Source organism: Amphiprion ocellaris, chromosome 2, assembly GCF_022539595.1.
Source record: "Amphiprion ocellaris isolate individual 3 ecotype Okinawa chromosome 2, ASM2253959v1, whole genome shotgun sequence".
Classification (NCBI taxonomy): Eukaryota; Metazoa; Chordata; class Actinopteri; family Pomacentridae; genus Amphiprion; species Amphiprion ocellaris.
This window is the reverse complement of record NC_072767.1, coordinates 32,931,959-32,942,841: the sequence shown is the minus strand read 5'-3', so window position 1 is coordinate 32,942,841 and position 10,883 is coordinate 32,931,959. Positions and strand designations below refer to the sequence as shown.

General features: G+C 38.3%; 1 protein-coding gene across 1 annotated transcript; it reads right to left on the bottom strand.

Moving 5' to 3' along the window:
- Window positions 1-5,257: 5,257 nt before the first annotated feature.
- On the bottom strand, window positions 5,258-9,272 carry si:ch211-201h21.5 (uncharacterized protein LOC555526 homolog). Its single transcript, XM_023291439.3, has 6 exons — window positions 8,761-9,272; window positions 8,487-8,684; window positions 6,955-7,137; window positions 6,762-6,873; window positions 5,960-6,096; window positions 5,258-5,884 (listed from the first exon to the last, which is right to left on the bottom strand). The coding sequence occupies exons 2-6, from the start codon at window positions 8,667-8,669 to the stop codon at window positions 5,519-5,521; spliced, it is 981 nt and encodes a 326-aa protein (XP_023147207.2). The 5' UTR covers window positions 8,670-8,684; window positions 8,761-9,272; the 3' UTR covers window positions 5,258-5,518.
- Window positions 9,273-10,883: the final 1,611 nt, after the last annotated feature.

Below are 10,883 nucleotides of genomic sequence, written 5' to 3'. Positions count from 1 at the left end.
ATAAATCAAAATAAAATCTGTTCATTTCCACATTATGCACATTTATTTATTCTTAATATCTCAGACTGAATGGTAGCTGGCTGAAAAAACAAACTCATCTGCTGGACTGAATTTCCCAAAATGGAAAGATGGACAGAATTTAACACTCATGTATCCATGGCAACGCTAAAGTTTCTGCTTCTTACCAAAGTTCACAACACAAGTAAAGATTTTAATGTAAAACTTCAGAGATGACTGCTGACCATAAGTATTCTGATCAGTACTTCATGATCAATATCAGGACAGATGTTACAACTCCAGCTGTTACATTAGACTGCAGTTATTCACAGAGAAATTAAAACATCACATTCCTCATAAAAACTAGATGGGACTGATGGGATGGTCCAGGATCAGCCTGGTTTAGGTAGGATCCACCCTGCAACCCACAGGATCCACAGAATCCACAGGACATCCCCAGAGGTTCTGATGAACCACTGGGTCAGAGGAGTTTTAGCAGCATAAAGGGACCAACACAGTATTAGTCAGGTGGTCATAATGTTACACTGTTATATTGTCATGCAGATTATATGATCAGTAAATGTTACCATCAATTATAACGTCCACATTGATCAGGGAAAAAAAAAACAAAAACTATCAGTTCATTCAGAAACAGTGGGGTTAAACCTAAAGACACAGACCTTAACAACAGTTTGTTTCAAAGCAGAACACCAGCTGGTTTTCACTAAAGAAGCTTTCAGAGCAACAACTAAATGACAGTTTTGTTCTCAATAAGTTCACAGAGTCAGAGTCAGCCAAAATAATGTACACACACATCAGGAAAAGAAAATTCTTTATAGATAATTCATTTGTATATGTACTTCTACACATACAGATACCTCTTTCAAAGTTTGATCAAAGCACAATAACTCTGTGTCCTGTTGTACGATGTTTTCCCAACAGATGGCGCTACCCTCATGAATGGAGCATCAACAAGTGACGTCTACAACACAACAGAAATGTCTGGAAGCCAGTGGCCACCACTTTGAACACCTCTTGTAATTGTAGAGGCCAAAGATAACTTTTATTAATCTCGTGATGTCTGAATAAATTTGGTATTGAAATATTTATGCAAGCTTTTCTTTTCCTGATGTGTGTAAACATTATTTTGGCTGACTCTGTATGATGGGATTCTGACAGGTCACCAGGCAACATCTTTTTATAATAATGACAAACATACCTGCATTCTACAGGAGTGATTTTCCTCATGTGCAGGTAAAGATGTGTGAGGAGCTTAGAGATGACAGGAGCAGGAGTCATCCTCACTAATTCAGCTTCCACCTAGAAACAGAAAGACCACAAACAAACACACTGATATACTCTCAAACGTTTAACCTCACAGCCTCAAAATATCTGTTTAGGAAGTGTTGTTTCTAAATTCTGCTGAAAGCATTGACAGACATTCTCTTACAAGGTTGTGTAAAAAGCAGCCTGTCCTCTGAGCTACTGAGAAATCTTCCTGAACAAAGTTTCTATGTGTAAATCGGGTCAACAAAAACTAAAGCCTCAGTCAGAGATAACAGGTATCGCAAATTATAAACAACTTTCTTTGTTAGCTCAGACTTTCTGCTTCAACCTCACATAAAAAGGGGAGTTTAACTCATCAGATGACTGAAAATGAATGGCTTGTGCAGTTCTAGATCCAAAAGTAGGATGTTTCAACTCATGTTTTACTACAAATACATGCAATAATAAATAAATACAATGGCTGGTTGTTAGTTTATTCACTATTAATGTCACTTTATATACCAGATTGAACTTGAGCAGTGGAAGAGAGAAGGAATTTAATGAAATTATGGAGATTCAGAGAGGTAATGTTGCGCAATGTTAAGTTAAGCGCAGTTTAATTCAAACCAGCTGAATGTTAAACTTCAGTGCAGCTGAACGGGTTTCAGTTAACCTTAAAGTATAATAACTTTTTTAAAAGCTAAAATACACAGCAGAGAAATACAGGTTGACAAGTTCATTCTACTAATGACGGACAGCTGCTGCAGCAACTAACACAGGTGTTCAGCGGTAAGTTAGCCACCTGTGTTAATTAGCCCGCTAGCTAACTTAGCCGCTTAGCTAGCTAACGCGTCCGGACCAACTGCTCAAACACGACAAAACACAACTCTTCACAAGTCGCTGACTTAACGTACAACAAAACAACACTACAGGTTAGAAGTATTTATCTTCTTACCGTGTTTTACTCCAAAAACAAGGTCAACAGTAGCCAGAGATGCTACCAGACGTGCTGACCATAGATATATAGAATACTAGATACGCTAGCGTGCTGTCTTCTATATTATCTATGGTCTGACCAATCACTGCTCTCTGGCTCCGCCCTCTGAGAATCTTGTTGTCGTTTGGCTCCACACTTGCTGATGACCACTTCCGGTCTCAGAAAATGAAAACACAGACCTTTTTACGTTTCTGTCTCTTACTGGTTTTATTTTTTTGTTATTCTAAATATAAAATGAAAATCAAAGCATTTTTAAAATTTCGTATATGCCTTTTTGATCATGAAAAGGAAAAAAGGCCTTGTATTTCAATTTTAATTTTTGTATTTTAAAACGAAAATCAAATAACCACTCGTTTTTTGTTTTTCAATACCCGTTTCAGAACGGAAAATCCAATTGCCAAAATATACATGGACCGTGGAGGCAGATATGGAGGCGGCTCTTTCTGTCTTTATGTGGCATTTCTTTCAATATATCAGTTTTATTAATAGGCATTGATTTAAAGGAGACTGAATGTTTGCTTGTACAAATTTGTTTAAAAAATCATGAACCCTCTGTGAAGGTTCAGCTGTAACTTAGTATTTGGACATTAATAACAGGCCCAATACTTCATAAACTTTCTCATGTCTGTTGGTTATTTTCATCCTTGTAGGAGCAAAACAACATCTGCCAACAGCTGGACTGGCGTGGTGCAGTAGACTGTGGTGAATTGTGATAGTCTTAGCTTCAAATACCATGAAAATAGTGCACTGGGTGTTAGTTAAAGTGCTGTGTTTTGGAATTTCACAGATGTTGAATGATACCTGACGTGCTCAAGAATAGAAATGAAATATATGTGAAAAATATCTACATATTCTGACTTGATACTGTAATTCCATTTGGGATTTTTTTTCCCCAAAACTCGCTTCAGTTCAATATTATGTGTATTATGTAGATTCAGTAGTTCAAGATACAAAACCGTTGACATGATCGTTACTGTCCTGGGTCAGACGTGCTGCATAACATACACTGCCGGCCAAAAAAAAAGTCGCACTCTAATATTTTGTTGGACTGCCTTTAGCTTTAACTATGGCACTCATTCACCGTGGCATTGTTTCAATAAGCTTCTTCAATGTCACAGCATTTATTTCTGTCCAGAATTGCATTAATTTTCTCCCAAGATCTTATATTGATGATGGGAGAGTTAGACTAAGTCTTCTCCAGAACATCCCAAAGATTCTCAGTGGGGCTGAGGTCTGGACTCTGTGGAGGACAATCCATCTCATGCTCCCTGAACCACTCGTTCACAATGTGAGCCCCATGAATCCTGGCATCGTCATCTTGGAACATGTCCATGCCATCAGGGAAGAAAAACTCCATTGATGGAAAGACCTGGTCATTCAGTATATTCAGGTAGTCAGCTGACCTCATTCTTTGGGAACATAACGTTGCTGAACCTGACCAACCCCAGATCATAACCCTAAACCCCCACAGGCTGGTAGGCACTAGTCATGATGAGGGCATCACTTCATCTGCCTCTCTTCTTACCCTGATGCCCCCATCACTCTGGAACAGGGTAAATCTGGACTTATCAGACCACAAGACTGACCACATTTGTTCCTCGAAGATGATGGTTCATCACTATCCTTACAAGTTTTAATACTGTGTTGGACGTTTCTTACCCTGATTTTAGTAGCTTCAGAAATCTAATTAGTTGTTTTCTTTGCTTGATGCAGGTCAATAATTTGAGCCTTCTGTGACAGATTAATATCCTTTCCATGACCACAGGATAATGATAATAATAATAATAATAATAATAATAATAATAATAATAATAATAATAATAATAATAATAATAATAATAATAATAATAATAATAATAATAATAAATTTTATTTGTAATGCACTTTTCATTTAGGCAAAGTCTCAAAGAGCTACATTTAAGATATAAAACGGATAAAAACAAAACAATAATGTAATAAAAACAGAAAATCAGATAAAATAACAATAAAAAATAGAAACATTCAGGGGCACATTTAATTTAAAGCTTTGTTAAAAAGAAAGGTCTTTAGGCCTTTTTTTAAAACAACGACTGTCTGTGGAGCTCTCAGGTGCTCAGGGAGGGAGTTCCATATGTGAGGGGCGGCTGAGGTGAAGGCTCTGTCTCCCATGGTCCGGAGTTTGGTTCTGGGAAGACGGAGGAGGTGACAGTTATTGGTGTGGAGGTTTCTTTTCGATGACTGATGACAAATGAGTTATTTAAGGTATTCCGGAGCATTGCCATGAATGCACTGATAAGTGAGAAGAGCAATTTTGTAGTGAATTCTATAGGGTAAGGGGAGCCAGTGGCGTGAAAGGAGGATGGGTGTGATCAGGTGTTGCTTCCACACTCGATATGTCTTCTGACATGGTTATTTAAGAAACGAGAAGCTCCTCACTGCATCAGCTAGGGTTAAATAAGCTGTTGACAGATGAAACATATTCATCACTTCAGTAATTATCCAATGGAAGGCTCTTATCTATTTGCTGAGTTAAATCCAGGTGACGACTTTTTGTTTTGGTCAGGCAGTGTGTATTCTACACTACAATCACTGCAGTTTGCTAACTGTTTTGTTTCCAATTGCAATTTTGATTTGAAATTCATCATTCAGCTCTAATGGATACTGGGACAGATGTGATGAGTCCAAATTGTGTTTGCACTTTGTTTCTACAGACCAATAATGACCAAAGCAAACAGTTATTGCTGACTTCTGCAAAACATGGTGTAGCATTCAGTAATTTTAATGGATACATTTAAAAAACACACAAGTCAGTGTTTTGCTCCTCACCAGGATGCACATCCCTCTTCAGTCACTGATTAAACTGCTTCAGACTCTTCATGATTCAAAATTTTATATATATATATATATATATATATATATATATATATATATATATATATATTTTTTTTTTTTTTTTTTTTTTTTTTTTTTAAAAAAAAAAAAATATATATATATATATATATTTATTTTTTTTTTTTTTTTAAACATGAAAATACTTCCTTCATGTTTTAAAATGTCTCTGAAGGAACTCTGCACAGTTGTTTCAGTATGTTGCTGCAGCTCGAGCACACCAGCTCACATATGATTTTGCTCAGTACTGTATTTTACTAATATTGTAAAAGAAAAAAGAAAAACTACTCTACATAACACATTGGTACACTGCAGGTTGAAGGTACAAATGTTTAACTTTGGTGTTGACTAGGTATTTTGCTCATGATGTGTTTCAGCATTTTAAAAAGCTCATTTTCTACAGGGTTGTCTGAGGGACTTCAACAGCAGCTGACTTAATTTGGCACAGTCACATTTGGTCATGACAAACACACTGTGGTTCTTCTTCAGCTGATTTGTTCGATCCACCACCATCATGCCGCGAGCGATGGAGCCCTGCAGCTCCACTCGGACCGGACACTCGATGCTCTCCGTCAACACGCTGCTGTCGATGCAGGTGGCCATCGCATAGGCATCATAAGAGACAAAACAAGGCCCAAAGTAAACGTCTCTCTTGTTCACCATCGCCTCCTTTGAGTAGGCCCAGCACTTAGCGGTGATCGTCTTCATGAAGCGAGCAGCTGGAGCATCCTGGTTGACCAGCTGTTCAAAGAACTCCTGCAGGAGGGAAGTCAGTGATAATCAGTTTGAAGTGTGACACTCAGCCTGCAGGGTTGTGTACCTGCATCTTACCCACGGCAGTGAATTCCTGCAGGCGTATTCCCACGATGCGATATACGTGGTGCAGAGGAACTCTTCAAGGACGATGTAGGCGGACTCTGGATCCATTGCAAAGTTAAACTCTGCGCATAGTGTCACATTCCCTTTCCCTGCAAACATAAAACCAGGTCATTCAAGCCCAAGCATCTCAAATACAAACAGCTGTCATAATGGGGTAGTGTTGATGAAGTGTAAACTAAGTTACAAATCCAGATCTTCAAAAAATCACCAACAGACATCAGCATTCGGAGGGCAGCAGGAGTTATTTGTCGACAAAAAATCCAGGAGTAATTCTTAGCAGTGATAACACCCCAAGAAGAACTGAAGAAACTGAGCTGTGCACCGTTCTTTATGCTGTGAGTGCTGGTCATTTTTCCACGCCTGTAGGGCGTATGATAGGAGTGACAGTTTTGACACCATTATACTTTTCTCAATCTATTGGTCAGATCATGAGGTCAGGTTATCATATTTCACCACAGATCTCACTATACAGAAGACATGCATTAAGTTATCATTAGGTCATCTTTTACAGAGAACATACCCAGAGATGTTCAGATTTTTTGCTCCACATCTTACCCTTATTATTTTATGATAGATTTCATGCATAATATACTAATATATGTCAAAAGTTATAATACCTTAAGTTTACACCACTATGTGTTGAGTGCATATGTTTTACTTCTGCCCTACATTCTAATAGCATTTGCCATAATTGAATTATCTCTCATTTTTGTAATATTTTTTTTACCCAAAAAATATTACAGTACAGTGTTACCTTCCATGTTTCCTCCCATTATGTACAAATCTTTGAGCTTCTGGGGAAAACCAGGATCCAATCTGACAGCCAGGGCCAGATTAGTGAGCGGGCCGATGGCCATCAGAGACACCTAAGCAGAGGATGTTTCAGTAGTTTTTTGAAGCACAACACCAGCTGCACATCACAGGCAGACCACTGGGAGGCGTCTCACCTGGTTCTGGTTTTCAGACACCAGTCGGATCATTGCACTGACTGCATGCTCTCTCTGGATCTTCTCCTCCCACCGTGGATCTTTGTCCTTCAGAACATCCCCAAGTCCATCAGTTCCAAAGTGGTCCCTGACTGTGTTAGCGGGTCCGACTAAAGGACCAGCAGAACCTCGAAAAACCGGAATCTGCAGGAAAAAGCTCTGTTTAGGGCAGTTTAGTTGACATACATGCAGCCACGTTTGTCTGCTTGCAGAATACTAAAGCAGTAAAGTTTACCAAATTAAATGTAAGACCTCCTGCAGTAAAATTCACAGTTTTTTACCTCATTAACATATCTATAGAACGTTATTTTTTATAAACTAGAAAGAAGCCATCAATTCCATGGCTGAAAAATTAAACTGTGCATGAAATTACCATATGGTCAAGTGAAATATCCAAATTGCAAGAGCTGCTATTTTTTTTGCCTAAAGTAAAATGTGTCAAAACTTTGTATTTAAATGAAGTGTGGTGGTGCAACAAGTCGTATTCTCTCGGTATAAGGAACATGTTGGTTTGGTACAGCTCAAATCACATTATTTTTAGATTTTTTTGAGGTGACAAGAAATGTGGAAATTATAATTCCCACTAAGACTGGGACTCATATCGCAGATGCAGTATCTGTCAGAATAATTTTTGCACATCATTCAGCCGGAAACATTTGTGAAAAACACAAGGTATCCAATTATAAAAGGTATCCAATTTTCTTATTTAATTTTTGCTACCAGTTTAAGACGACATGAATGTAGATGAAGCAGTGTCCCTCTACTGGTAGGAAAAAAGTGCACTGGAGACATTCCTCCTTAACACAACTATGCCAAAGCCTTGTATGTGTTGAAGACACATGGGGTCTGAAAAGATTCTTTTTGCAATGAAATGTTGAGCATTCTGTCACGAGGGACAGAGACTCTTTAAAGATGACGCTAGGCCGTGGTGGCAACAAAGGATAGTTATGTACAGCAGTTATGGTTTTTGATTTTAGCGCCTTCTTTTACCACACAATTTATAGAAGATGTAGCTTTCATTTATTCTTTCGTTGAACTGAAGAACATGGAGGCGTTAGATTGATCACCAGAACAGATTAAAGTGTCACAGTGTCTTACTAAAGAAGAGCAAACATCATACGACACCACTGGTGAGAGGCAGGAAGGTGAATTTCCTGTTTTGCTTCACAAGAAATATCTTAAATCCCTAAAGACATCAGTTTTAGTAGTAACATCCATGACTTAACAATAGATGCATCCGGAGACTGATTTTCATGTCTCGATAAACAATGCAAGGCAGAAGAAGAAGAAGTTTAAGGAATAACACAGAACACAACATCCTGCTGATTCACATGCTTATATCTAATTAACACTTTGTTATATTAGCTTAATTGTTGTTTATTAATTGTATGTTTTTTCTTCTCTTTTCTTCTGTGTGTGTAAAAGTAAATCCTCAAAATCCCCCTTGACAATAACATCAGGTACGAAACTGTTTATCTGCTTCAGTAACTCACCCGCTGACGCTCACAGACAGAGAGAACCTTCAAAACGTTCTGACAAACGTTCTCCACGGCTGTGTTCCCAAACACACAAGTGATGCCCAGAACCTCCACATCAGGCGCTGCCAACGCCATCATGATGGCCTGAGCATCATCGATGCCGCAGTCTGTGTCAATGATCAGCAGCTTCTTTGCCATCGTTTTCTAAAAAATCTAACAAACATCAGATTTATAATAAAGGTCAGAGTCACCGTAATCTATTAAGTCTACACAGGTACAATGAACTCACACAGTTTGACCAGCACAGCCTTCCTTTTTATATGATGAGTTGTCACAGAGTGGAAGCTATCAGCAGCTTTATTTAGGATAATAAGGATGCAGTTATTTCCAGCAGGAGTCTGTTCTACCTGTCGGTTAGTTCCACCTAAAGGATTCAGTGAAGATGAACCAGTTTACAGCATTTCTCTTATATGTTCAGGGATTTCTGTCTTTTGTATCCGTGTCCACTGACAGAAACTCCTCTAGCGCATCACTGCTGTCAGCATTTCAGTCAAAGATTAAACAGCAGTTTACCATTACTCACCCTGACCTTTCAGGCTGGAATGCTCTTTGACATGGGGTAAGTTTTTGTTTGGGAGGGGACACATCTCAAGCTTAGTTCCTTTTTCAAATGTCTGCTGCTTTTCCTTGTTTGTTAAAATGCATTCATACAAACATTACAGATGAACTTCTTCAGATGAATCCCAGTATACAGCAGGTGAGGAAACCCCTGGGCAACATCACCTAAATATGATCAAATTATTCTAAATTTTTTTCACCTTACAGTATTTGTATAGTTTCTGAGTTGAACAGTAGAATGTTTCCTCTACTGTTCAACTCAGAAACTATGGAAATACAATTTTACAAGCAAACAATCAAATACTTTAGACAGACTATATTTAAAATATGGGCCCCAAAGTAGAAAGTCAGTGTGAAAAAAGTGAATAAACCTGTGATCACTGACAGACACATGAGAAAACTGTAACTAAAACAAAGTAGAGAACATTTGTGATTTCCAATCAGTCTAACTGCATTAACACAATTAGAAAACTTCTAGTCAACACCAGAACTTTCTCATTTTTGAACCTCTGGGATGTGTCTATCTGCATGATAGCATCATGGCTCCACATTAAAAAGAATAGCCAGTGGAATTTAACAGTGATGCTTTACAGTGATGGATAAAGACATAGGAATCTTGGTGAGCAACTAAAAATCAGTTGAAACACAGTTGCAGCAGTAATCAGGAGGTACAGACTGAGCACTAGTATCACCGATCAGAGGTATATTGGCCATCTTCCTAAAATGATGCCTCAGACACTACTTTCACAATCTACCTCTGAAAAACACATGGGCAAGTGGTTCAGACTTGGCACAGAGATTATCAATGGAAATCTGAAGTTTTCTGACGGTTTAAACTGTGAAGGATGATGCATAACATCTATGGACAGTTTCCAAGAAAAACACTGTTGCTTGCTGTTCAGTACAAAACAAAACAAACAAACAAAAAACAAGATTAAACTGTGCTGAAGAACACAAAAACAAGCCTACTGAATGTTGGGAACACATTCTTTGGCTAAATGAGACCAAAATGAATGTTTTCAGCTCAGATGGGGCTCAGCATGCTGGATGTGAACCATAGTGAATGCATAGTCCTGGCAGTGAAACACAGAGTTGGAAGTGTGATGATATTTAGTGAGCCTGAGTGCAAAAAGGTGTTGGTGTGATGATATTTATAGATGGTACCATGAATGTCTGCGGATATACAAAAATGTGGGCGGGCAAATTGACTCCTAGCCTGCAGAAGCTTGACAATAGATCCAGAGCACACCGCCAGAAACACACAAGAGTTTCCAGAGAATAAACTGTGACTTGGATAAGTCTGTCATCTGACTTGAATCCAATAAAACACCTTAGGGGTACTTTAAAGAGAAAGGTAGAGAAAGAAAACACCTCCAGCAAAGAGCAGCTGAATGAAAACCGTCTGTGAAGAATGACAGAACATCTGTGGAGAAATCTATGCAACACCAGTGTCCTGCAAGAGTCAAAACTAATAGTGGACATGTGAAGTATTGAAAAAAATAAACGATTTAAATCTCAAGAAGTCCAAAGTCTGAACAACTGATATGCGTTAACAGCTGACAAATGACACTTTTTGATAAAAATGTGACAGGTAACAGTTTTTACTGATATTTTTAATCATTTAAAAGTTGTTAAAAGCTGAACTGTTCAGCCTTTAAAAAGATCAAACTAAGATCACCAGTGAACAGACTCACCTTCCGTTTGTCAAGAAAACTTTAAAGAGCCTCCGCAGGCGCTGCTATGATTGGTCTAAACTGTTGGATCGTCCCAAGGTTTACCGACACGGGTGGGAGA

Excerpts from the sequence above, each read along its gene's own strand:
- si:ch211-201h21.5 (XM_023291439.3), bottom strand. The coding sequence starts at position 8,669 with ATGGCAAAGAAGCTGCTGATCATTGACACAGACTGCGGCATCGATGAT. Across the intron at positions 6,097-6,761 it reads AATGGGAGGAAACATGGAAG|GGAAAGGGAATGTGACACTA; the intron begins GTAACACTGTAC and ends TTATGTTTGCAG. Across the intron at positions 5,885-5,959 it reads GCAGGAATTCACTGCCGTGG|GAGTTCTTTGAACAGCTGGT; the intron begins GTAAGATGCAGG and ends TCCCTCCTGCAG.